Genomic DNA, 26760 nt, shown 5'->3' with positions numbered 1-26760 from the left:
AGAAGCTGTGGCTGCCCCCTCCCTGGCAGTGTTGAAGGCCAGGTTGGATGGAGCTCTGAGCACCCTGGTCTGGTGGAAGATGTCCCTGCTCATGGCAGGGGGGTTGGAACCAGATGAGCTTGAAGGTCCCTTCCAACCCAAACCATTCTATGATTCTATGAATCCTGCAGCAATTTATTCTTTCCATGAGTTGCAATTGTTTGCTTTTCCTTTTAGCCTCCATCCTCTCAGTCCTTCCCATGCTCAGGTTTGTGGTTTGACCCCAGAATCAGGTGGGGGCGGAGCGGGGATGGAATGGAAGATGTGGAAGGGTAGGGAGAGTTTGTCTTTGCCCGCCTAGATTTCAGCCCAGGAGGGATAAATCCAGCTGCTCGTGTTGTCCCCCTTTTCTGTAGGGGTGAGACGTGCAGGGTGGCTGCTGGGCTGTAGACTGCTACCCTCGGTTTCTGTTTCATCCCAGGGATGAAAGGCTCCGAGGAGGAATATTTACCTGCACTTAAGTGTCTTTCTGTGGAGAGGGACCTGGGTGTGCTGGGGGACGACAGGGTGACCATGAGCCAGCAGCGTGCCCTGGGTGCCAAGAAGGCCAATGGGATTCTGGGATGCATGAGGAGGAGTGTGGCCAGCAGGTCGAGGGAGGTTCTCCTCCCCCTCTGCTCTGCCCTGGGGAGGCCCCATCTGGAGTCCTGTGTCCAGTGCTGGGCTCCCCAGCTCAAGAAAGATGAGGAGCTACTGGAGAGAGTCCAGCGCAGGGCTACAAGGATGAGGAGGGGACTGGAGCATCTCTCCTCCGAGGAGAGGCTGAGGGAGCTGGGCTTGTCCAGCCTGGAGAAGAGAAGGCTGAGAGGGGACCTTCGAAATGCCTCTAAATATCTGCAGGGTGGGTGTCAGGAGGACGGGGCCAGACTCTTTCCAGTGGTGCCCAGCGACAGGACAAGGGGCAACGGGCACAAACTGGAGCAGAGGAAGCTCCAGCTGAAGACGAGGAAGAACTTCTTCCCTCTGAGGGTGCCGGAGCCCTGGCCCAGGCTGCCCAGGGAGGCTGTGGAGTCTCCGTCTCTGGAGATATTCCAGCCCCGCCTGGCCGCGGTGCTGTGCAGCCTGCTCTGGGTGACCCTGCTTGGGCAGGGGGTTGGGCTGGGTGACCCACAGAGGTCCCTTCCAACCCCTACCACTCTTTGATTCTGTCATTCTGTAAGGTATTTCATCCCAAGACTCAGGTGGTGAAGATGGAGCAGAAGCAGTGCTGCTGTTCCCTGCTGCCCCCCACACCTTTAACCACCTGATTTTCCCCAGCCATTCAAAAATGGGGGGGGTCTTGCTGAGGTTTCAGAGCTCATGGAGAAGACCCCGGTGTTCATCCAGGGTCGCAGATGGCTCTCGCTGACACCAAGGCAGGACTCGGGGCTTGCGAGGGGAGAGCTGCTCGGAGCCGACACGCGTCGGAGCGGCAGCTTCAGCCCTGGCTTTGGGGCCGTGAAGGGCCGTTCGCACCTGATAGGCAATTAAATTTTGTAGCTGGTACTTTTCTAGTGTTTAGAAGCCTTTTTTATTTTGTTTTCCTTCTTAGTTATTTTTTCCCCTGACAGTAATTAAAAGTGAAACTGTACATTTCTTGACAGACTCTTGCACATATGGAGAGTTTGCATTTGAACGTGCCTCTTTCAGTCATACAGATTTTGGGTGCTCTTTTTTATTTATTTATTTTCCTCTTTTATTTCTCTCGGCGCTCAGCTTCGGCTGACAATGTGAGTAGCTGCCTGCAGTCTTCCCCCTCCTCCGGAGCCTCATTAGCCCGCCGGCTTCAGGGGTGTAAAATCAGTCCCGGGGCGAGGAGGTTCGTCGCCCGTTGAATCCCTTTGGCTAAGACCGGCAACGGGGTAATTAATGACAAGATCCTCGTATTGAATGGAAGCGGTAAATTAGTGTAACTCGCACGGATTGGCGCTCGGCCAGCGTACGAAGGAGCTGTAACTTCACGGAAGGCTGTAGGAGGAAAAGCTGGAGGAGGAGGAGGAGAAAGGAGAGAAGACGTAAATGAAATCAGGCCTCCCAACCCTATTACCCTTTTGTTTGTTGTTGTCATTTCTCTCTTCTGTCCTGAAGCGTCGAAGTTGCCTCCTCTTCAACTGATGCTGCTGCAGATGTGCGGAGACGGCTTTAGCTTATCCCTCCTTGCGGCAGGCTCTCCGTGCTCTAGTAGGGAAGTTTTCTTTCTTCTCAGTTTCTGTAGGGATTAACTTAAAGCAAATGGTGCAGAAGACGGTCTGAGCGTGGGAATGGACTCACAGCCTTCTCGCCCAGAAGCCTTGAAGACATTTCGGTTCACACGAGTGCCCTGAAAATCAAAGTATTTGGAATTGAAAGGAGTTGCTCGATCTTTATACTCTTTACAAAGATGCGAGCGTGGTCTTGCAACAAGAAGCCCATCTTCTTCAGAAACTATCAGACATTTAAGGTGCAGGAGGGGAGAAAATTACAATGATCCTAGGAAATATCTCATCTTAAGTGTTTCTTGCCCAAGAACTCCTCTTCCTGTCCAGGGACCTTATAAATGCTTACAAGTATCTGCAGGGTGGGGGTCAGGAGGACGGGGCCAGACTCTTTCCAGTGGTGCCCAGCGACAGGACAAGGGGCAACGGGCACAAACTGAAGCAGAGGAAGCTCCAGCTGAAGATGAGGAAGAACTTCTTCCCTCTGAGGGTGACGGAGCCCTGGCCCAGGCTGCCCAGGGCGGCTGTGGAGTCTCCTTCTCTGGAGATATTCCAGCCCCGCCTGGCCGCGGTGCTGTGCAGCCTGCTGTGGGTGACCCTGCTTGGGCAGGGGGTTGGGCTGGGTGACCCACAGAGGTCCCTGCCAGCCCTGACCATTCTGTGATTCTGTGATGCTATGTTTGTTGGGTTTGTCGTTGGGAATCCCATTGTTTTGCATCCCTTTCCTCTTCTTTGACTTCTTCTTCAAGGGAAGACTGCCCTGAGACAAGGTCAGAGGGAGTCTGGCAGCGCTGCATTGCGTGTGAGAGATGGGGCCTCCAGAGAATTGCAGACGACGTGCCTGTGAGGTATATCGAGCCATCCCAAGGATGCTCTCGGGGCTCTATAGGCAACATCCACGTGTGCGGCCTCGGGTGCTGCGATGGGTGACCTTGCAAAGCCTGTGGCACCTTGCTTTCACGTGGCAGCGGGCGGCACCTGGCCAGACGTGCTGGGAGACGCAGCCGTAAGCCTCCGGGAGACGGCGATCGTCAGCCTGAGCTCGTAACCAAGCAGGAGTTTTCGCAGCTCGGAGTATGACACATCAACAATTCTCTTCAAACAAAATTCAGGCTCCCAAACAGGAGCACATGTGCTTCCAGGTGGCACTCCTGTCTTCAGATGTTCAAGTCGGATTTCTTTCTTGTGCTTGAAGCAGCGAATGTGCCAAAGGAAAAGGAGAAAAACCCCCTTCACTGCCAATAGTGACAACTTTGAACTCTGGCATTCGTGCAATGTTTGTGTTATCCTCCAGAAACACCTGGATTAAGGAGTTGATTGTATTTTAATGAACTATTCTGTGGACAGTATCTACAGACAGACTCTTCTCAGGGTGTTGCAAGCAATAATTAAAGATGCAAAGCTTTCACGGGCAGCGATGTCACCCGGTTTGACCACTGGAAAACTGAGAGACAAAAAGCTGAAGGGAAGTTCAATAACTATAATGACATAAAGCCATAAATGAAGATAATTTATTCAAGTCATTAGAAATAAGCTTGCCGTTTGCACGCCTAGAAGAGCATCGAGAGCAAACCAACGATGCATTTGCTAATGAGAAAAATCTCTTCTCTTGCAGGTTGTTGGTCTTCTCTTGCCCAACCAGACGCTGGCATCCACTGTGTTTTGGCAGGTAACGCTCGTCTGCCACCGTGCGCTGGCTGGGTGGAGAATGTGATGGAAAGGAAAGCAGCAGTTGGCTTGTGTCTAGAGAGCAAACCAATGCACGTGGCTTGAGTTAACGGGGAGATGATGTGGGTGGATATAATCAGGGAAAGGTTTTGTAGGTCTGGAATGGGCTATAAGCAAACTCTTGGGTCCGCTTTCCAGCACCCGGCAATTTATGCCATCAGAAGGGAGATGCAAAATAGCCCAGGATCTCAAAAGCAGCTTTTTGGACCCATTTTCTACAGGTGTAAATGACCACACAATGCGTACTTCTGTGAAAATGTAGGCCCTTAAGCTCACACGTCTGCTGTTTTCAAGACACCCCGTCAGGCAGTTGGGATCTTCGTTGGTGAATTCCCATCGGAAGTGCAACGTGTGAGCAGGGCTGGGGGCAGCGGAAGGCCCTGTGCCCAGGAATTTTGGGAAGAGCTGTGCATTGCAAAGGCAAGAACCTCTGCGTTCCATGCACTGCAGGGTCTTTGGGAAAAAAAATTGGGTTTGTAAGGAGGTGGTGGTGTTATTTCCCATTAAAATTCTGGAAATGAAGAGCAAGGGGAGGGAGCGTGCACACGAATTAGTTATATCCGTAGTAAACACCCCACTTAAGTATAATTTCAGCACTAACTGAAATGAAAGAACAAGTTATTTTCAGACTTATTTTTAGTCTTTTTATTCTCTACAGTGTAAGTGATGATAGAGAATGATGCGGTTAAGAAATTTCAAAGCAGAACGGGATCTGCCTAGTACGTTAGGAAGGCTGCAGAACCGAGAATATTTTGGTACATGTCAGTAAGTTCTGGCTTGGTTTATTTAGCTAGGAGTTTTGGCCGGGTGGCTTTACCTGCTGGGAGTGGGATGGTGGCTGGAGTCATCTAGACGCCTTCATATTTCTGAAGGCAACTTGCCTTACCTGTTTTTAGACATCTACAATGGAAAGAGTTGGCTTTTGGAGAAGTTACTCTTGGGCGCGTGAGGTGCAAGCCAGCCTGGGTAGCTGGCTTGGACTGGGTGCCTTGTAAATGGCTTACGTGAGGAGCTCCTGTTCCCACCATCGTGACGTAGCTGGGAGAAACTCCTGCCTTTAAAAGGATGGAACAATCCTTTTAAAACCAGAAAGAATATTTCAAACGCGGATCTGAAATGAGCCTACTCAAGAGGGAGGTCGTAGCAGGCAAGTCTGGCAACCAAAGCCAGCGTGGGCCACCACCGCTTAATGAGTGGTTCTCAAACTCTTCTCTCCACCGTTCTTACTGATGGGCATACTGGTCACCCCTTTCTGAAAAACACAAGTGGGAGGAGTAGCAATTAGGAGGCATCACCCAAAAAGCCCAGGGGGGTGTCAGGCAGCCACCTAGGAAGAGTCAAGAAGTGGGTGGTGGGGAGGTCTTAAACCTAGAGGCAGCTTCAGCGAGGTTAAGGACAATATCTGAGCAGTATGCCTACATCTCTCTGAAGATGAGAGTTGTCAGGGTAAATAACAGGGAAATTAAGGGTGATGTGTATTACTGCCGTAGCAAACACTGGGTCCTACAGGGTTGGGCTTGGACAGTGAAGCAGTTGTTGCTGTTGTCCAAAATGTGCATGTCTGAGGTTAGCCCAAGCCTGGTCCTGTGGACCTGCCAATGTCGATGTGAGCTGTGAGGGTCAAAAAAACCTCCCAAACCTGGAAAACTGAGGCAGATTTCCAGCACATATTAGCTAGATGACTTTGTAGTTATTATTTAAATAAAACAATAAAGGAAGGTTTGCTAGGTCCAAGTTCCAGGCTGGAGAGCTGGTCGGCAGGGAAAACATGCTCTTGCCCGGTGGACTCGGCAAGGACTGATGCCCGTGTTTTGGTGCCTCCTTTCACTCTGTCTCTCCTCACCCCCACTTCGTTCCCTCCCACATCTCAGTTCTGCCCACAGCTGGAGAGGAGTCCAGTCTTGACACGATCTCAACTGGAATCATGGTGTTTTGGGGACAGAAACCATCATTTTGTTTACATTGCCAGCAGCTCCTGCAGGTAAAACCCTTTAGGAGCATGGTGCTACTCATCCCCAGCTGCTACCGTGCTCCGCTGGGGACAGATCCTGCTCCAAAAAGTTGTGGACAGCAGTACCAGTTTAGTGGCATCCGTATCCCTAAGATGTTACATCTGCTCATCTCCTGTTCCTCAGCTGAAGCCTCCTGTGACCTCCTGCTTGGGAACCAGGGAGCTTCATAAATGACTGACGGAGCAGCTGCTGGGCTTACTGAGGTGTCTTACAGCAGTATGGGCTTGGGGCTGGCGAAAATAAAGACCGATAGCACTGAGGTGTCGTGCGGAGGTGGATTGGGCCGGGAGAAGAGTTGCACGTCGAGCGTACGGGGAGGTGGAGCTGCTGCCCGCCAGGCACTGGGTGCCTTGGGATCTCTGTCCCTCACTTCGAAGGGAATTAGCTCAGACGTAGGCTAGGCATGAGCCTTTGAAAAGAGGTGGCAAGCTGCGAGGCGGTCCGAAGGGAGGTGAATTTTACCGCGGCGCTCCCGCATCTATCGATTTTTTAATTGTTATTATTTTTGTGAAGTTATGTTTATGTCTCTCTCTTCTCGTTTCCTCTTCAGTGGTTGAATCAGAGCCACAACGCGTGCGTCAACTATGCAAACCGCAACGCGACGAAGGTGAGGAGACCCGACATACGTGGCGCGTTAGGTCTGGTTTGACACGGAAACAGAAGTCTTGTCTCTTCGCTGTTAATAGAAACTCTGGAGTCAGCACTGTGATGAATTTATTTTTTGAATTTATGGATTGTCCGTTCTCCTGTGTAGACTTCCATTTTAAACCTCAGCTGTAAGTGGCGTGAGGAACTCAAAATCACTCAAGGCACAGAAGTAACACTCAATGCCTTTGAGCTGAACCACTATTCTAACTGGTATGAAATGGTTTAATTTGATATATAACTGACCATAAAGCAAAATGGTGCCTGGGTGTCTGGCTCTGCGACCACGCTGCCATCTCCCGGCAGCGGTGCTGGGAAGTGGTGGGGCTGCTCCCGCTCTCTTCCGTGGCTGTAGCCTTCGTTCATCCCGCGTCGGGATGCGGGAAGCTCGAGACGGGAAGCGGAGCTGGAAACCATCCAGCTCACTGAGATAACGTTTCAAAGACAAATATTTAATGTGGAGAGTTTGGGGTTCATCACTAGTGGGTAAGAATGCTAATTTTGTACCATTTGCTGGATTTCGTTCCCATACTTCCTTTAAGCTGCTATTATTATAATTTTCTGATGCCAATTAATTTTCCGTTCCCTTTAACCTTGCTCGTGAGGCTACAATTTTCCTTGCTTTCGCCGCTGCTAGATGACAGACCGTGTGTCACAGAACAATATGACAAAATTAAACCTGTCTCTGGTTTTAAACAAATAAACCCAATGCAAAACAAACAACAAAGCTCGGTTGCATTTTAATAACCAGAAGTTTGTGTATTGAAAATATGTTTTCTTTTTCTTTCCAAAGCCTTCTCCGACATCCAAGTTCATCCAGGGCTACTTGGGAGCTGTCATAAGTGCTGTCTCAATAGCAGTGGGTAACGCTTTATATCTATATATTTCCCTCCCAAGTAACTGCTCCCTTACAGTAGCTCTGCAGCGCTTTTGAGATGTTTGTTTGAATTGCCAAGCATGTTTATGTTTTAATTGACAGAATTCAGTCTACATAACCAGAAAATATTTTAACCATGAGGTGTCTCTGTCCACGCGTGCCCAAACTTTTCAGCAGAAGGAGACTTCTGCCGCTGACACCTTCCAGCACGTCCCGCACCGTGCGCTGCCTGGGGCTCTGCACCGTGGCTTTGCTGCTGGGTGAACTCAGGTTATCCACACGTGCGTTAACTGGTGGGCTCCCCAGTTCAAGAAAGATGAGGAACTACTGGAGAGAGTCCAGCGGAGGGCTACGAGGATGAGGAGGGGACTGGAGCATCTCTCCTACGAGGAGAGGCTGAGGGAGCTGGGCTTGTTCAGCCTGGAGAAGAGAAGGCTGAGAGGGGACCTTCGAAATGCCTCTAAATATCTGTAGGGTGGGGGTCAGGAGGACGGGGCCAGACTCTTTCCAGTGGTGCCCAGTGACAGGACAAGGGGCAACGGGCACAAACTGAAGCCGAGGAAGCTCCAGCTGAAGATGAGGAAGAACTTCTTCCCTCTGAGGGTGCCGGAGCCCTGGCCCAGGCTGCCCAGGGAGGCTGTGGAGTCTCCTTCTCTGGAGATATTCCAGCCCCGCCTGGCCACGGTGCTGTGCAGCCTGCTCTGGGTGACCCTGCTTGGGCAGGGGGTTGGACTGGGTGACCCCCAGAGGTCCCTTCCAACCCCGACCATTCTGTGATTCTGTGATGTTGCTTTCTTGTGTAAGTGCTACGATGGCCCCACCGGACTAGGCTTCCACTGGGATGCCCTCGGCGTGTGTGAAGAGTACCGCGAGCTCTGTGACAGCGGTGGGTTTGTAGCTGTGGTGCTCTGAGGGTCAGAATATCGTTACGGGGAGGCAGGAGCTTTCCTTAGGTCTGTCAATGTTGTCGGGGGAGCAGGGAAGGGCAGCAGCCTGCATGGATGCTTGCTCCTTGCTGGTGTTGGAAGGAGGTCTGCTTCAGAGTGGAGCGCGCTGTGGCACGTAGGGTGTGTGAAAATGGGATGAAAAATGGGATGAAGTCGCTGGGCACCGATGTCCCTGTCATGTCCCCTGCAGACGAGCCACTGGGGACGCTGCCAATGTGCGTGTTACCACAGAATAGCTTGGCTCATGGGTGTCAGGAGGATGGGGCCAGACTCTTTGCAGTGGTGCCCAGCGACAGGACAAGGGGCAATGGGCACAAACTGAAGCAGAGGAAGCTCCAGCTGAAGATGAGGAAGAACTTCTTCCCTCTGAGGGTGACGGAGCCCTGGCCCAGGCTGCCCAGGGAGGCTGTGGAGTCTCCTTCTCTGGAGATATTCCAGCCCCGCCTGGCCGCGGTGCTGTGCAGCCTGCTCTGGGTGACCCTGCTTGGGCAGGGGGTTGGGCTGGGTGACCCCCAGAGGTCCCTGCCAACCCCCGCCATTCTGTGATTCTGTGATTCTGTGGCTCCTGGTGATCCGTAGCAGCACTTGCTGCTGCTCGATTCCCAAGGCAGAGCAGCCTGGAGAAAACCCTGCCGAGCAGGGAGTGAGTTTTAGATTGTAAATATCTGGATTAATAACCGGCATCTCCTCAAGAGCATTTTTTTTTTTAAGGTATGATGACAAATAATATAGAAATAGCCCTGAGGTTCATTACGTTGGGTTGTGAGGCCTCAGCCCTCATTAACTGATCTCTGCTGTCAGTTAGCAACAAATCACCTCCCAGTGTGATCCTATTAGGACCAGATGACCTGAAAACAAGTGCCACTGCCTCCAGTGGGCTGCTGAGACCCGGTATTAATTAAAACGAGCCCCTTCCATGTTTGCAGTTGGCAGGCGATGCGGGAGGAAGGCTCACGGAATGACAGAACACTTGACTGGTGATTGCGCTTCCCATCGTCTTCACCCGCCAGGTCTCTGTCTAACGAGAGGGACAAACAAATTGCTTTCTCACGCGTGGGGAAGAGCAGATTTCGGCTTTACGCTGCTCGCAATTAGACTCAAAGTCTTAGCAAATCTTAGTGAATCTTTTCCTGTTTTAGAGAGAGAGGAGCTGCTGTCAGAGGGAGGCGATGCTTCTCTCTTGGATGGAGCACTGCGTCTGGGATGCCTGATTTGTAGCCCTTTGGGATGGGTTTTTTGAGGAATTAATCTTCTGATTTTCAATATATCTCAATATTTCAATTCTTTTTCCCCAAATATTCCCTTATTTTTTCAATGCTCCCAGCTCAACACAGTTCACAGCAGAGCTTCAGGCAAGGAAAGCTATGCCAGGTCCAGAATTTGATCTCTTCTCCTGTGCAGTACTCTGGTGCAGCAATCGCTTGAAGTGAGGCTAGAAAAGACATCAGAAAGGACAATATTAAAACCGAGTGTGGGAACAGAGGTGAAAAGGCCGATAGAACAGATCCCTTCCATCTCTCTCTTTACATCTGGGTGTCCGGGTGGACGACAGGGTGACCATGAGCCAGCAGCGTGCCCTGGGTGCCAAGAAGGCCAGCGGCATCCTGGGATGCATCAAGAGGAGTGTGGGCAGCAGGGCAAGGGAGGTTCTCCTACCACTCTACTCTGCCCTGGTGAGGCCCCATCTGGAGTCCTGTGTCCAGTGCTGGGCTCCCCAGTTCAAGAAAGATGAGGAGCTACTGGAGAGAGTCCAGCGGAGGGCTATGAGGATGAGGAGGGGACTGGAGCATCTCTGCTCCGAGGAGAGGCTGAGGGAGCTGGGCTTGTTCAGCCTGGAGAAGAGAAGGCTGCGAGGGGACCTTCGAAATGCCTCTAAATATCTGCAGGGTGGGGGTCAGGAGGATGGGGCCAGACTCTTTCCAGTGGTGCCCAGCGACAGGACAAGGGGCAACGGGCACAAACTGAAGCAGAGGAAGCTCCAGCTGAAGATGAGGAAGAACTTCTTCCCTCTGAGGGTGATGGAGCCCTGACCCAGGCTGCCCAGAGAGGCTGTGGAGTCTCCTTCTCTGGAGATATTCCAGCCCCGCCTGGCCGCGGTGCGGTGCCCCCTGCTGTGGGTGACCCTGCTTGGGCAGGGCGTTGGACTGGGTGACCCACAGAGGGCCCTTCCAACCCCAACCATTCTGTGATTCTGTGATTCTGTAACATCTTATGTGACATTTCTGCACCGTCTCTGCTGCCAGGCCCGTGCCAAGACCTGGGCTACCCGCTCTGCACGAGCGTGCAACACCTCCGTCCTTCCTTTGTGGCGGACAATATGTTTCGAGGAGTCCGGTTACCGTGAAGTAACCTAGATTTCTGTTTCTCCTTGTGTGATTGTGGTTTATTTTTATCACGTTCTCCGTACACCAGCCTCCTTCCTGCCTTTGCTTTTGGTTGCTCTCGTTTTACTGCTTTTCCGAACGCCGAGCGGTAATTGTTATTTTTTTTTTCCTTTTAAAACAATGGGGTGGATTCCTGTGATTCAGCCGTGTTTTCTGATATCACAGAATCACAGAATCCCAGAATGTTTGGGGTTGGCAGGGACCTCTGTGGGTCACCCAGCCCAACCCCCTGCCCAAGCAGGGTCACCCAGAGCAGGCTGCACAGCACCGCGGCCAGGCGGGGCTGGAATATCTCCAGAGAAGGAGACTCCACAGCCTCCCTGGCTGCTCTTCGTGGTGGCGGTGTACGAAGCGCAGTTAATACCAGCTGGTTTTGCTAAGCAAGGCAAACAAAGGTAGAGAGTTGTAAAAGCTTGAGAAAGACCAAGTATATTTTAAATGGGATTTTTTCCCCCCAGATATTCTAGCACCGAGAGCTATACTGACCAGAGGGTCTGTAATTGTACAGAAACCCTTTCTGGCAGACACACACAAACGCATACTCTTGCTCTCTGCTAATTTTTTCATGCTTTTGAAAGGTTAACAAAGCAGTGTAATCAAAATCACCTTTATTGTTACTGTTTTTTATATATTTTATAAGCAAGTTCCTTAATTTCAGATCCAAACTCAATTTGCTACCGTATTGCTGATCCCTTTTTGCTCCTTGCTCAGCTCTTCAGTCCCGTGGCCTTAGACTGTGACTTCAGTTTGGGGTCAGCAGCAGGTTTTTGATTTCCAGAGTCATAGCTTCAGGTTCTGCCACGACCAGCTCCAAATCTTGCTCCTTGTGATTCGGAAGACCCCGTGCAGACTCTCCAAGAGGTTACTTTCTTCTACCAGTACTGTTTGGCCACGTATCTGACGTCTCCCAGTAAGCAGTGTATTGTCGCTCAGCTTGGTGCCCAGGTCATTAGCTCGTTCTCCATCTGTTGTCCACTCCGTGTGCCCTGGAGGTGCCACGCGCATCCATGACGCTGGCATTGTCCTCTTCTGTTGACAGGACGGGCTCTAATTAGTCCGCAGCGAGCCTGGCAGGCACATAGAGTGTGTTTTGCAGAGGTAGGTGTAAGTAACTGAGGGAACTGGGGCTGTTCAGTCTGGAGAAGAGGAGGCTGAGGGGAGACCTTCTACAACTACCTGACAGGAGGTTGTAGTGAGGCGGGTGTTGGTCTCTTCTCCCAAGTAACCAGCGATAGGACAAGAGGCAATGGCCTCAAGTTGCATCAGAGGAGGTTCAGATTGGATATTAGGAAAAATTTCTTTATTGAATGAGTTTTGAAGCGCTGGAACAGGCTGCCCAGCTGAAGTCCCCATCCCTGGAGAGGTTCAAAAACTGTGTAGAGGTGGAACATCAGGACATGGTTTAGCAGGCGTGGTGGTGTTGGGTTGACGGCTGGGCTTGATGATCTTAGAGGTCTTTTCCAACCTTAGTGATTCTATGATTCTATAATTCTGTGAACTTATCCGGGGAATGTCTGTCATGACTGCCTAGACACGATGACACTGAGCTTCTGCCTTGTGATAGGGGTTCTGTTCTCCCCCGATGAAAGGGGAAGCAAAACCACGAGTGTGAGATCAGGCACCTCTAAAGGGGAGGGACGGTGGGGTTTGCCCCAGTTAATAAAGTAGCCAGGCTCCCTCCTTCCCCTTGCAAATATAGCGGGGTTTATAACTTCTCAGAAGGTTTTAAGTGCGAGTTTGGGATTTATGGTCTTGTCGGTACAGATAATACGTTGTTCTCACTTAGCAACCTGAACTAAATTCTGACAAAAGTAGGTGTTTTGTCTTCTTTCATGTAAGAGAGAGATGCAATGTCATGTAACCATGACTGCCAGCCAGGCTGTATATTTTGTAGTGATCTATATGCTTAAAATGTCCCTGCCCAGGGCCTGAGTGTTTCCATTTGGCTTACCTTACCGGGTAACCTGGGGTTAAAAAAATCAGGCAAATAATGCCATTAATAACTTTGGTGCTGTCAGCTACTAATGACTCACCTTGGAGTCACTGCTGGCGGCACGGTACGGGAGGGTGTTTAAAGCATCTACTCACAGGCAGATCCAGGGCTTTCCATTTTCAAAGTGCCTCCTTGCTTCCTGACCTTAAATCCTGACTCTGGACAAGCCCATGGAGGTCAGGAACCAGTGCCAGCATGACTTGGTGATGCTCTGGCTTACTGTATGATGAGCACCTGGTGCTTTCACAAGCTGTCAAAGTATATGGAGTTAAACTTGAATATGTATAAAAATAAATTGGGCTAAAACTGGAGAGAAACAAGACAGTTTTAATGACCTAATGTGGTTTGCTGAAGTAGGGTCTAGAGAACAAGTCCCATGAGGAGCGGCTGAGGGAGCTGGGGCTGTTTAGTCTGGAGAAGAGGAGGCTGAGGGGAGACCTTCTCGCGCTCTACAGCTCCCTGACAGGAGGGTGTAGTGAGGCGGGGGTTGGTGTCTTCTCCCAGGCAACTAGCAATAGGATGAGAGGCAATGGCCTCAAGTTGCGTCAGAGGAGGTTCAGATTGGATATTGGGAAAAATTTCTTTCCTGAAAGAGTGGTCAGGCCTTGGACCAGGCTGCCCAGGGAGGTGGTGGAGTCCCCATCCCTGGAGGGGTGCAAAAACGTGTAGATGTGGCACTTCAGAACATGGTTTAGTAGGCATAGTGGTATTGGGTTGATGGTTGGCCTTGATCTGAGAGGTCTTTTCCAACCTGAATGGTTCTATGATTCTGTGATCCCACAATACTTTTCCTTGAAAAATGCAAGAAAAAAAGCATTCCTGCTAGTATAGCGTTTTGTATCAATCAGTTTTAGGACCCCTGACACTGTTGATCTTGCTATGTGGACCATACGTCTTCATACAGCGAACGGCTGCAGCAGCTGGAGATGTTGCCTCCCTCAGCTGCTCGTCACCCCTCTTGTCCCTACAGTGGCTGTGCAGAAATGGAGCCTGCGAGTGCTGCTTGGCTTTGGGAAAGGAAAGGATGGTGTCAGTGAGTCCATGCTTGCAACCAGCAGAGCCAAGGTGGTGGTTAGTCCCTCCAGCTGCTCCTGCCTACCTGCCCACCGAAGGCTGGTCGCTCCACGAGCCCACATCGGGAGTTCAGAGAAGAAACCAGCAGCAATCTGCTGAAGTGAGGTTGCGGGAGTTGGGCTTGGCTCTCAGCTCTGTTGCATGGTTGGGAAACGGAGACAGGGCCTACGTGTCTTGGTGTCAGGACCGGTGTAGGAAGATCTTCAGGACAGAAACTCAAACCTCGATGCCCCAGGACTCAAATTTCTGCTCTCGTGGTGGGAAATCACTCCTCTCTGATGCAGGTGTCTTAGTAAGTCATCCTGGGGCAACTTTCTGCTGTGTAGAATCCTTGGTGATGTTATTTCCAAGAAAATACGGCTTTTGGGGAACTCGTGTAGTTACTACAGGGTTTCTGCAGAGCTTCTGAATTCTTGAAACATGATAATTTGTCTTTGAGATCTTTGATTGCTTTTCCAGAGGGTTCATGGATTATAATTCGTGCAGGAGTCTCAGCCACGGTTGGAACTCGTCGGGCACAGAGGTTACACAAATATTAAAACTGGTAAATGTTATATTTAGCTGTATCAGAAAAAGAAAATTTGTGTGGGAGTCTGATCAGCAAAGCCCGGCAAGGGGCTGAGAGATCAACTTAAAGCAGAGGCTGCTTCGGGACAAATGGACGTTCCAAAAATGATGTTTTGAACCAAGCTGGATTTCCCCCACAAAACAAGTTAGCATTTTGCAAAACCAAAATGTGCTTTGTCTTGGAAACATCCCTGACAAGTCAAGACGTTCTCACGACCACAGAGGATTTCAGCGGAAGGATCTTATTTTTCTTCTCCTAAGGAAGCTGAGAGGTGAAGACTGTTCAAGCCTAAGATTATCACTGTAAAATAATATTAACATCATAATGGCAGTGTCACAGCCGGCTCTGGCAATACCTGCCCTCGCAGCCCCGTCTCCCACGGCGCGGTGAACTGTGTCACTGATACCGCTTACAAGGGATACGAGGGAGGTTCTCCTGCCCCTCTGCTCCACCCTGGGGAGGCCCCATCTGGAGTCCTGTGTCCAGTGCTGGGCTCCCCAGTTCAAGAAAGATGAGGAGCTACTGGAGAGAGTCCAGCGCAGGGCTACGAGGATGAGGAGGGGACTGGAGCATCTCTGCTACGAGGAGAGGCTGAGGGAGCTGGGCTTGTTCAGCCTGGAGAAGAGAAGGCTGAGAGGGGACCTTCGAAATGCCTTTAAATATCTGCAGGGTGGGGGTCAGGAGGACGGGGCCAGACTCTTTCCAGTGGTGCCCAGCGACAGGACAAGGGGCAACGGGCACAAACTGAAGCAGAGGAAGTTCCATCTGAACATGAGGAAGAACTTCTTCCCTCTGAGGGTGCCGGAGCCCTGGCCCAGGCTGCCCAGGGAGGCTGTGGAGTCTCCTTCTCTGGAGATATTCCAGCCCCGACTGGCCGCGGTGCTGTGCAGCCTGCTCTGGGTGACCCTGCTTGGGCAGGGGGTTGGGCTGGGTGACCCACAGAGGTCCCTGCCAACCCCGAACATGCTGGGATTCTGTGATTCTGATATGTTGGCTCCAATAAGCAAGTTTAAAAACCTTCTCATGCTGGAGAGTGAGAATGATAAAAAGTTACATTTACAGCCCTGTCCTTCAAAATAAAGCCAGGTGATGCTTGAGGGTGTCTAACCAAAGCTAGAAGGAGAATCTAAGAACTTTAATCAGATGAATTAATGTTGGACTGGCTCATTACGCTCATAAAATTCACGAGCAAGAAAAAAATAGGAACTTCAGATTTTTTTTTCCCCATGACCGGGAAGGACAGGAGCTTGTTGGACCAAGTTTTCAGTCTTGATGGTGGGCGACTCGGGACAGGGAGAGCATCCTTGCACGCAGCACTCTGGGGCAGCAGCCCTGCTCCTTCCCATGCCGTCGGTGCCATCGGCCGTGGGTTGTTCCTCCTTCCCCGCTCCCATCACATGCTCAACTCACACACACACACACACACGGACGCAATTTTTCACTCTCCTCCCTAGGTGGAGGTGCCCCTGTGGATTTTTCTAATCCCAGCTCCTTCTTCCTGATAATTGTTTGTGAGCCGTGTGGAGCAGCTGCATTGACAGCCTGTGAATTTGGTGTGATGCCCGTAATCAGCTTGTGAGACGGCGCGGGAGGCCACCCACTGCCCTCAGGACTATCCGCCACTTAGGGCGGTCAAGAAACACTTAGAAACCAGAGGGAGCTGGTGCAAAGTAAGTCGAGGGATGGGAGGGGATGGAGCGTGGAGGAGGTGAACCAGTGTGGGGAGCCAGGAATGGGAGCAAAATCACAGTAGATTGGAGGAGCTGGTGATAAACTTCTGTTTGCTGTTTAAAGTTTGTAAACGAAGCGGTGCCCGGCTCTAAAATCTGGATACCTGTGCTCAAAAGCTCCCGCTCCAGCACTTCCTCTTCTCCAGTGATCCCCAGATACCAAGTCCAGATACCAGCAGACACCAGAAGAGTGGTATCACAGAATCACAGAATGTTCGGGGTTGGAAGGGACCTCTGTGGGTCATCTAGTCCAACCCCCCTGCCGAAGCAGGGTCACCTACAGCAGGCTGCAGAGGACCTTGTCCAGGAGGGTCTGGAATATCTCCAGAGAAGGAGACTCCACAACCTCCCTGGGCAGTATGATCACTCGGACTGGAAACCCCGTCCCGCGATTCCTCCATCGAGCCCACAAATCGTCAGAGCTGTGTCAGCTGTTTCCCAAAGGCACAGCCTTGAGCCTTCGGTGTGGTGGAGGCAAAGATGTTGTGTGCTCTGGGGAGGCACCCAGTGCCCGTCACCCTGCCTCTGGGCTCAGGAGTACACGGCAACCCCCAGGTCCTTGCTGACTGCTGCCTGCTGACTGCCTTGTACTTCTGTGCAGCATTTTTCTCCCTTGTTTCGCTGCTGTGTCTTTGTTTCCAGCAATTCTGCCCTTACCCGTGCCCTTCCCTTCTGCCCCAGCCCAGCCCCACCCCACCCAGGTACGGTGTTGTCTCTGTGCAGGATCCGGATGCATGGGAAAACTCCGTGCTGAAACAACAGCTTGGGCTTGGGACCCCGCCATCCTCCTCTCTCCATCAGCTGCCAAATCAAGGTTGTCTAATTATCAGCCTTCATTCCCTCTTTTCCTGCTTCTACCTCTCCTGCAACCTTACTTTTTTCTGAAGACGACACCATTTTCTTCTATTGAAGCATCCAACTGTGGGGCTACTGCGGTCATCCCTTCTGCGGTCATCTTGGGTGTTACTCAGGTTTCCTCCTTTCCTTACTCCTCCTCCTCTCTAACTTCCTTCGGCACTCAGATTGTTATTGCTTTCCCTTCCCCTATACTCCTCCATTCTGTTCTCCTTGACTTGGTAGAGCTCCAGTTGGTAGACGGCCCAGTTTTCCATCTCTCTGCCTCCATCTTCACCTCTCAGCCCTAATGAATGATTTTTTTCCTTCCTTTTCCTAATGCTCTTTTCTTTAGTTTGGCTGTATGGGACTCATCAGATCCAATTAGTGTTTTAATTCAGCAATCTGGTGATTTGAGGGCTGAAGGAGAAGCTGCTTTGGAGCCAGTCCCTCCTTCCAAGTTGACTTTCTAGGTCGCTTAGAGCAGCCAGCTCCAGCTGCGGGGGTCAGGGTTTCCCCAGTGCTACTGGAACCTGGGAAAGCTGAAGTCAATGGAGATCTCACCAATGCAGTTACTGAAGTCAAGAGAGCTGCTCAGTGATATGGGTGCCATCATCTGACACCTGATGTCCACCGTGCTCGCTCAACTCTTAATACTCCTTTCTTTTATAAAAATGCCTGCTCAAAAGTAAGCGAGATGATAAATTAATGAACTGCTGGTGTGTTTACTGCTCTAGAACCTGTTTAAGAGGAGTAGGGTTAGACCTTTATCAAATGGCTCACTTCTTGCCAACTTCAGGCATCCAAAAGTCATTTCTCAGGCTTCAAAAATACTAATAGTCATAAAGAAAAAAAGTTATTTTTTTCAAAATAAAGCAGGGATTTTCTTCCAAAATTCCTGTGCTTTTAAAATTAGTGTCTTGGTGGGCATGAGGTCAGAATGTTTTAAGACAGGAAGGAAAAGAAAAGGAAACAGAAATCCGGGTTTATTATTAGTCACTCTGCGACGGTGTCTGATGGCGTGGCTTCAAGTACGGCAACACCGCAAACTCCATCCTCCTGCTGCGATAACATTGTTGATGCTGAAAACAAAACCGGCAGCAAAATAAACAGCAGGAATTCTTGGTGTTTGAAGAAGAGGGGGGGAGGAAGGGCAGAGTGCTGCCGGAGGCGTACCGGAGCCCTGAGTACGGTTGCTCTCCTGTTGATAGCGTTTGGCCCCGGTTTCGTGTTGCGGGATGTGAGGAGCAGTCGCCGTGTCACGTATCCCCCGCGCCCGGCTGGTGGGGATGCTCCGTCAGCCGGATCGAGGAAGTGCTCTGGAGAAAGAAACCTCAAAAAAATGGGCAATTTGAAAAAGCTGGGTTTGTCCCCTAATCCGGGTCACAGCGCGGGGGTATCCCAGACCAGTACTGCATTGAAACCAGTACGGCGCTGAAACCAGTACTGCAATTCCATGCCCAGAGCTCCCAGCTGCAAGGAGGAATGCTTGTCTTGCATCACCAGTGTAGATACCTTCAGCTGAGCTGCATCCCTGGGCTCCTTTGATAGTCAGCAGGGATGGATGGGCACTGCTGGGGGCATTTCACGTGAGCACCTGTAAGTGTGTCTTGGGAGGAGAAGAAAAACCCTGAAAAAGGCTCATTTCTCTGCCCTGCGCTGCAAAGGGAGCCTGTAGCATGAGAGCAAGCAGCCTCACCTTGCACCAGGTGAGGTTTAAATTGGATATTAGGAAGAATTTATTTTCTGAAAGAGCGGTCAGGCATTGGACCAGGCTGCCCAGGGCAGTGGTTGAGTCACCATCCCTGGAGGTGTTGAAAAACCGTGTAGATGTGGCCCTTAGGGATGTGGTTTAGTGGTGGACTTGACCATGTTAGGTTTGCAGCTGGACGTGATGATCTCAAGGGTCTTTTCCAACCTAAGTGATTCTATGATTCTACCACATTTGGTGTGATGAATCCCACCTGACTCTCTGTGAAGTGTTTGCACAGTGCCAGCGTTGCAGATCCCAGATCTGTGAGTCAGACTGTAGGCAGGGTGATGAGAATAATAATAATAATAATAATACTCCTGTGGTTGCTTTCTTAGGGATGAATTTGCCTCAGTAGTCAGTGTTCTTTGGCTAGCCCCTAGGAATTAAACTCATTAAGCTCTGCTTGTTGATGGCCCTTTTGCTTACGGCGGTCTGAGTCTGAGGAGTACCTGCTCGTTGGTGGATGCTCTCCTTGACCTGTTTACCCTCATCCCACTTCGTGACCTGCGGGAAAGAGTTCACAGATTGGCTAAAGCAATTTCAAAACTGTAAAAAACAAACCCTCATTAGTTCCCTAAATCTCGTCCTCGTGATGGGAATTTGGGAGATTGGATTTAAATCTATAGCAACATTTAATTTCATATTCACAGCGGGGTGGTTGCTGTAAGTGGAGGAGCGAGTTCATCTGCGGCACCAAATTGAATCTGAAAGTATAATGCTTTGATTACCACTAGCCTCACAGCGGTGGCTCTCCCAGACTCATCTTTTCTGTTTCAAAAGCTGCTGCTCTTCCACTTCGCGGTCAAATCCTTCCATCCAACCTGCCAACAGAGGCTGCAAACCCAACAAAATTTGTCATCTACGCAGATGAGCTGTGTCCAGACTATGAATACCCGAATCCCTGGGGCAGGACCAGCAAAGCCAGGCTTAGGACTGTCTTACCTTTATTCTTAAAGCCACCTGTTTTAGACTGCTTTACAGTTTCTGAAAGCATCCAGATTTTGCAAACAGGCATCCCAGCACTTGGAAAATGTAAAAAAAATAAATATAATTCAGTCGTTTTTGAGGGGGAAGAAGATTAAGAGAAAACCCACGTTCTTGCCCGCACTAAGAGGAACCACCGTGGCTCTCTTGGGCTCAGCGCTAGAGTCGCAGTGGCCGAGGAGAGGAGGAAGGGTCCTGGTGAAAGCCTTGTGGGCCTTTGGAAACACTCCGTGGGGTTTTGAAAACCAGCACTCTGCTTCTGCAGGGCTCACCCAGCAGTTGCGCTTCTCAGCATCTTCCTCCCAGCCTCCGAAAAGACGAGATGCGCTGAGGATGCATGTATAATGTAGCAGCTTGCAAAATATGTTCTCCCCTGCTTTTCTTCTCTTTTCTTTCCTTTTTTTTTTAAAAAAAATGCCCCCAAATCGCTATTTGCTGGCAGGTTTTTGGCTTTGGCTGAATTTTTTTTTTAATTTTACTGCATTTTTTGGCTGAAAACTTTTTGGCCAGGCATTGCTAAAGACTTCCATTTTCCGCCTAAAATTCCTGGTTTGGGGCTGTCAGGTTTTGTTTGCATGTTTGGGGTTTTTTTGGATGAATAAGAGAAAATATTGTAGGAGAGAGTAATTTGAAGATGGAAGTCATTCCCTGCAGATAGGTTTGTTTAAATTAATAACCCCAGTTCTGCTTGAAACAAATTTTGATGGAAATTCTCCGACTATCACTACTGTCCAACCACGCTGAGACTGACGAGGCAGCGACTCTCCTCCGTGCTGTTTATATTAACATACGCAATGACTTAGATCCCTGCAAAACTGCGGAGAGGGAGCTCTGCATTCTTCAGGCGTTGGAGGAGGCAACAAAAAAAATGATCCGTTATAATAAACTGCCTGCTATCTCTTGTTTCTATTAATAGCTCCTTTATAGCCCAAATGTTTACGGTGGCGCGGGGTGGTGTAGTTTGCACAGACCCTGGGAGAAAGGAGGAATTGTGTTTGGTCAACCATCACCACTGATATCTGGCTTTTTCCTAGCTGAATGAGGACTCCCAGCTCCAATGATTTTGTGCTGGATGGGGAAAATTCCAGTGAACTGGGTAAAAATGCAGCTAGGAGCATTTCCCAAAGGACCGAACGGCCTTGCAGTGGTTTCTAGCCTGTCTTTGGGCTAGAAAGGGTTTAAAACCAACGGTTGGGTTTAACCGCTCATTTAAGCCCAATGGTTGAGTTCAACCCAACAGTTGGGTTCAACCCCTCGTTTAAACCCAAGGGTTAGGGTCAACCCAATGGTTGGGTTTAACCCCTCATTTAAGCCCAATGGTTGAGTTCAACCCAACGGTTGGGTTCAACCCCTTGTTTAAACTCAAGGGTTAGGGTCTACCCTTTGTTGAGTGAAGGGTTGAACCCAACACAGCTAAACCCTGCAGCGAAGGGTGGTTTAGTTCTCAAAGCTTCTGCATGGGGAGAGACCCCAGTCTATCCCCACGAAGAGCTCTGCTGCTGTCTACAAGCTGTAGCATCTGCCCTGCTCCTTGTAACTAAATGTTTCTGCTTCTCTGTTTTGGTTTTTTCTATTCAAAGGTGGGCCTTAATGTTCTGGTTCAGAGAGCAAACAAGTTTACCCTCGCCACTCGTCTCTTGATCCAGAGGTTTGTGCCATTCCCCGCAGTCGGTAAGAAAGAACGCCTTTTCTCTATACTCCAACTGTTGGCTGTAAACCTACCAGTGGAACAAAGCCACTGGGACGGACACCTGGCTCCTGCCTTCCTGGCTGAGGCTGTCACTGCCGTGTCCGCTCGGCGGAGAGTCCCCGAGTCGGTGCAGGCGGTGACGGGGTGGTGCAGAGCAACATTTCCGCAGCAGAATGATCCAAAGCTGCTGGCGGAGGCAGCTCGCAAAGCCGTATCAAGCTGCGCTTTCCACTCCCGAGCAGTTTAAAAAACGATCGGCGTTGACTGGTCCTTGACTGCGCAAATTCGAGAGCGTCTAATTCGTGAGATCTGGTTTGAATCATGTCAAATCAAATCCTTGAATAAGCAGCAGCGTTGGTTTTTTTTTTTACAATAAATATGCAATGGAACGCTCCTACTCTGAACACACAGATTTCTGAGAGCCACTGATTAAAAAAACACCGAAGCGTGTGAAGAATTAAGGCTGCTGCTGTCTTGTTGGAGCACAGAATAAACCCTTCTGCAGTTTACCAGCTAGCTGCTCGGTGTTGGAGGGCAGGGACACGCTGGACTCAGCCTTTGCTGAAGCTGGGGGTGCAGCGTTCAGCAAACGAGGCGTTATTTTAGCTGAGAAGAAATCACCAGTGGCGTTCGGGTAATTTTTTATATAAACTTGTTCATTTATAAAGATAGTGCAAAAATTGTCCAGGCGTGGAGGAAATCGGTAAACAACGGGGTTTTGCTCGCTGTTGCAGGTCCCTTTTCAACGGTGTTAATGCAAAACGTTCCTTTAAGCTTTTTCCTTTGCTGCGCAAGGGCCACGTCCTCAGGCTGAGCCTCTTTACCTAGCTGTTGCTCTCAGTTTCTCTGGTCTTTCTGCTCTGTTTTTTTCACAGGGCTGGTTGCTCTGACCCTCCTGCCTTTGGTTCCCATGTCGTTGGGGCTTTTAAAATTTATTCTGCCAGAAAAACAGCTGCTTGCCCTGCCAGCATAGCGGGGGGTAGCGGGGACTGTGGTCAGTAGGTTGCATTCTGCTTTCTGAGCACTCTGCTTGCATATAGGGGATCTGCGGACGTCGTTACCGTTTTCCTGGAACTTTCCTGGAATATATTTTTAGAGGGGTTCAGCTTTCTTTGGATTTTTAGAACCGGGAGGGCACCGGAGGTGAGCACAAGACCCAGGAGGCAGCTCCGAGGCTGGGTTTGAGTCAGAGATGCACGCGGGAAGTCTTTGCCGCCGGGCTGATCTATTTTCACACCAAGGTGTGAGGAGAGAGAGGTTACGCTTGTGTTGGCATTGATTGGGGCCCCATAATTAATTTGTTTAGCCCGTAATTAATTCTCTAGTTCTTATTTTATTTCTGTGCTGTCATGCTTCGTTATGTGCCAGGACATCAGGAATCCTCCCACTAATTGCTGTTTTGTGGTTTTGAAAGTTGCAAGTTGTTGGTTTGCAGACCTGGGCGAACGGTTTAATGAAGACGCGTCTTCCCGTTGCTTTGGAACCGCCAGCTCCCAGCAAAAGGGGAGAATTTCACCTTGCCCACATGAAAAGCCAGTTAAAGCACTTGCTCGGCTTCCATTAAGCAGTTTTCCCCTTGCCCTTCCTTGCCTCCCTGTCCCACCGACCTTGGCTGAGCTGTGCTGGTTGATCGCAGCTGCAGAGCTGGAGGTACACGTCAAAGCTTTATGGTCTCTCATCCCAAGGGGCAGTGAGAGATGGAGGCTTGGGGTAGCAGAACTACTGCTTGGCTGGAAGGCAACCAGAGTGCTGGCAAAGATGTTCATAAAGACACTTGTAAAAGCCTTGGGAAGCTTGAGTAGGCACTGGGAAAGCCGGTCTGTGGGTCTTACTGCCCTCAGAGATGTTCCACATGTTGTGTCTGTCTTCTCTGGGTCAAGCAACAGTTATCTTTGCCAGATGAACTAAACCATATCCACAGAAATGCTGCCCGTAGGCCATATTTAACATAAGTGGTCCCTCCTTGAAATCCACTTTCACCCAGGGGACACTGAGACCAGTGCAGGGCATGGGGATGTATCTGCAGGGGCCTCCAGATCTCACTTGTGATAACGCAGACTGTGGCCGGTCACGAATGTACCCGGGTAGCTCGTGCAGCCTCCGACTGCTCTGATCCCCGCATCGCGGCGGGTGGCACTGGAGCAGGGTGCCGGGAGGTCGGGCTGCACCCTCACCATCCACCAAAGGTAATTTGTAGTTGCTGAAGATCACAGGCTGTCTGAAAAGTCCACCCCAGCCCCAGGGGATGGATCTCTCAAAGCATCCTAGGTGGAAGAGCTCATGGAAGCGGCCAAGGCTCCGCATACCCAGTGGCTGCCTTGGTACAAAAGGGGTTCAGGACTGATGGTGGCCACCCCAGCACATCTTGTGGGTGGTGAAGTTGTTCTCCATCAAGGTCTTCAGTGCAGGAGAAGGGAAGGAGTGTGTTGGCACAGTGTTCTGTAGAGCTGCAACTCCCGAATTTGAACAAGAAAGGATCAAGCCCTTTCTTGGGGATGTAGGTGGTGAAGTTCATCAACGCCCAGGTTTATTGCGAAGAACCCAGTTTACCCACTGCTTCGCAAGCACTGGGTGTGGATAGCTGTTACGAAGGTAAGGGGTGTCACTGGTGATGATGTGCTTTATACTGGAGAAGTATGTGGCCAAAAAATGCCACAGAAAACCCTGAAAACCCCCAAAGGTGGCATCCCAAACCTGATCAGAAGGAAGTTAGAGGAGATCCGTTGGAGGGAAGGGAAGTGACGAGGAGGAAGGATTCCTTCTAGGGTTTTTTTCTTTTTGTGAGTGGGGTTAAAATTGTTAAATGTGTTTAGGTGGTACACAAGGGCATATTTAATGTGTGGAGAGCACCCTGGTTTGGCAAGGGTGTTTATTCACGTATAGAAGTAGGGTAGTGGGTTGCCTTTGTATCTGAACCCAGCTTCTGTTATTTCACTGAGTGTTTTCACAAAAGTAGTTTCCAGCCTATATTATCACAATTTATTTCCAAATTCGGTAAATCAAATTGTCTACACATATATTTATGTATTTCTCATTCTCCCCGCTATTTGAGACTTCCATAAAATCCAAGTTTACCCTTAACGAGCAGCATTTTCTGCTTTCTCAGTGTTTTACTGAAACAGAATGAGGGCAGCTAAGACGGTTGCTTGTCTCAGGCAAACGGGCTGGAATTAGGCTTTGAGTCCGGGACCTGGTCAGTGAAGCCCTGATAGGATCCAGAGACTTGGAGAAGCGTCTTGGTGCCATGGGAGCTTCAGGTCTGGACACCCCATCACGAGTCTCGCAAGAGCCTTGTGCTGATGCAACCTGGCTTGGCCAGAGCATCTCTGCTGCCGTGTTTTCATATGTTTGGTCTTGACTGAAAGCTGGAAGGATGGGGCATGTGACAGAAAAAAAACCCACAAAAAAAGAGGGGCTAAGCTTGCTTTAAATGAAATGCCTGTTTTCTTTTTTGTCTTGGATTAGGGAGCTGAAGGGCTGATAACACAGATAATTTGATAGATGGGAAGAGTGGTCCGGCAGTTTGAATATTAAAGAGAGAGACAGAGTGTGCGTGTGTGTATGTTCCTCTTCTTCTCGAGTGTAAGGAGCATTTGTCACCACAAATCATCGTTGATTGCAGAGAGCTGCATTCGTATAGGGCTCACCCACCCACCACCCTCAAAAAATTAGACATTTGTTATATGACATGAATTGAGATTAATTAGCGAATATTAACCCATCAAGCAGTACAGAAACACATTTTTGGAAGCAGTGGTACTTGCAGCAACAGTGGGTTTGTGTTAGTTCTGGTTGGAAAGTTTGCAACAAAATGTGGTGTGGGGGGGGTTGCTGGAAAATGCCAGTTTATCATAATCAAAACTTTTGTAGGAATTAGCAGCTTTTCTTTGGAAAAATTTAAGTAGTGCCTGGGCCCTGGGGAGGAGCTGCATCTGAGAAGGATGTTCCTCAAGCCCAACTCTAACAGATTATTTGAGGAGCAGAATTTGGGGTCACCTCGAGAAGGTTACAAAAGCCACCGGCTGGGTGGGGAAGGGGGGGTGTCAGGAAGGGTCCTGGAGCTGCCTCTGCCTCCGCTGCGATCACAGGGATGTGGTGGGAAATGTGAGTGTTGGGAGCCAGAGTTCTCCAAAGCACTCCTGGTTTGTGTCATGGTTCGGAAAGATGCTGTTAAAGCAGACAACCGGGTCTCTAATAGAAAATGAGTCCACAGAGCCATTTTTCCGCTAAAACATGTGAAATTAAGGGCACATAGTCAGCAGGACCCCTACTCATGGGATATGTGTCCATGGAAACAACCCAAACTTGTCTTATTTGATTAAAAAAAGAACACCGTCCTCTTTAACAGCATCGTCCTCTTTAAGAGCTCAGATCTAAGCTGTCCTTCGTAGCTCAGTGAAATCCCTTGCAGTGTATTTCCATCATATCTGCTAAAATCCTTTCTTTAAGAAGAGTTTGTCTGCTGGCTCAGCAAGGACAGTTAAAGCCAGCTCTGGGCTGTACCAGCAGAAGAGGCAGCGGTCAGTCAGCGGTTCCTGGTTGGCCAAGACCAGCTGGTAGCCCAGTTCAAGGACACATCTGGCTTAGTAGATCAAAATGTTGGGTGAAGAATCGCTATGGGAGTTGGGAGCATGTCTGAACACCAACATCTGGAGATGCTGGTATTTCTTTGCGTCAAGATGTTCCTGGTTGTGGCAGCAGATCCTTTTGCGACTAAAAGAAAATTATCTTAATATTCTGCTCTTAAGAATCACATTTTTGTCTTGGTAGAAGAGCGGCTCCTTGACTTGCAGAAACTTCTTGACAGATTGATGCGAGCAAAGCTGAAGGGCTGTCACGGCGAACAGAAGCCTGCCATTTGGTATTGACCAGGGCCGCGTTGCTAATCATCGTGCTTTTCTCATCCGCAGCTAGTGCCAATATCTGCAATGTTGTCCTGATGAGGCACACGGAGCTGGAAGAAGGAATTGATGTTTTGGACAATAACGGAAACATTGTCGGGTCTTCCAGAATTGCTGCGAAACACGTATGTACCTGTGATGTTCCTGGCTGAGCGCTCGGGTGAGCTCGTACACAGCTGGCCTTCGGGCTCAGCAAATCCCACAGCCGTAGGAATCGATGGCTTGAAAGAGCTGGAAACAGATGAGCGTTACCCACCCTGCAGGAAGAGCGAGGGGGCTGAACTTCGCGCCCGCTTTGTACCCGCGCGTGCCTTTGCGTAGCCACCAGACCGGGTGTGCTGGTGGACACAGGCTCTTGTCGTGCTGGGAGATTCGGTGGCCGACCCCGATGGTTTGGAAGGGTCCAGCCTGACATGGGGAAGGTCCT

At 50.0% G+C, this 26760-nt stretch overlaps 1 protein-coding gene across 3 annotated transcripts in view; it reads left to right on the top strand.

The window, feature by feature from the left end:
* The window catches only part of SFXN5 (sideroflexin 5), a 117913-nt gene that overhangs the window by 55129 nt on the left and 36024 nt on the right, over positions 1–26760 (top strand). For all 3 annotated transcript variants that reach the window (XM_075420233.1, XM_075420232.1, XM_075420234.1), the window contains 5 exons: positions 3829–3882; positions 6504–6560; positions 7392–7457; positions 21323–21413; positions 26343–26458. In XM_075420233.1, coding sequence (XP_075276348.1) covers positions 3829–3882; positions 6504–6560; positions 7392–7457; positions 21323–21413; positions 26343–26458 — 384 coding nt within the window. The remainder of the gene's footprint in view (positions 1–3828; positions 3883–6503; positions 6561–7391; positions 7458–21322; positions 21414–26342; positions 26459–26760) is intronic.

Source organism: Opisthocomus hoazin, chromosome 5 (assembly GCF_030867145.1).
Source record: "Opisthocomus hoazin isolate bOpiHoa1 chromosome 5, bOpiHoa1.hap1, whole genome shotgun sequence".
NCBI classification, from domain to species: domain Eukaryota; kingdom Metazoa; phylum Chordata; class Aves; order Opisthocomiformes; family Opisthocomidae; genus Opisthocomus; species Opisthocomus hoazin.
The sequence above is the reverse complement of the archived record's forward strand: the minus strand, read 5'-3'. Positions and strand labels throughout refer to the sequence as shown.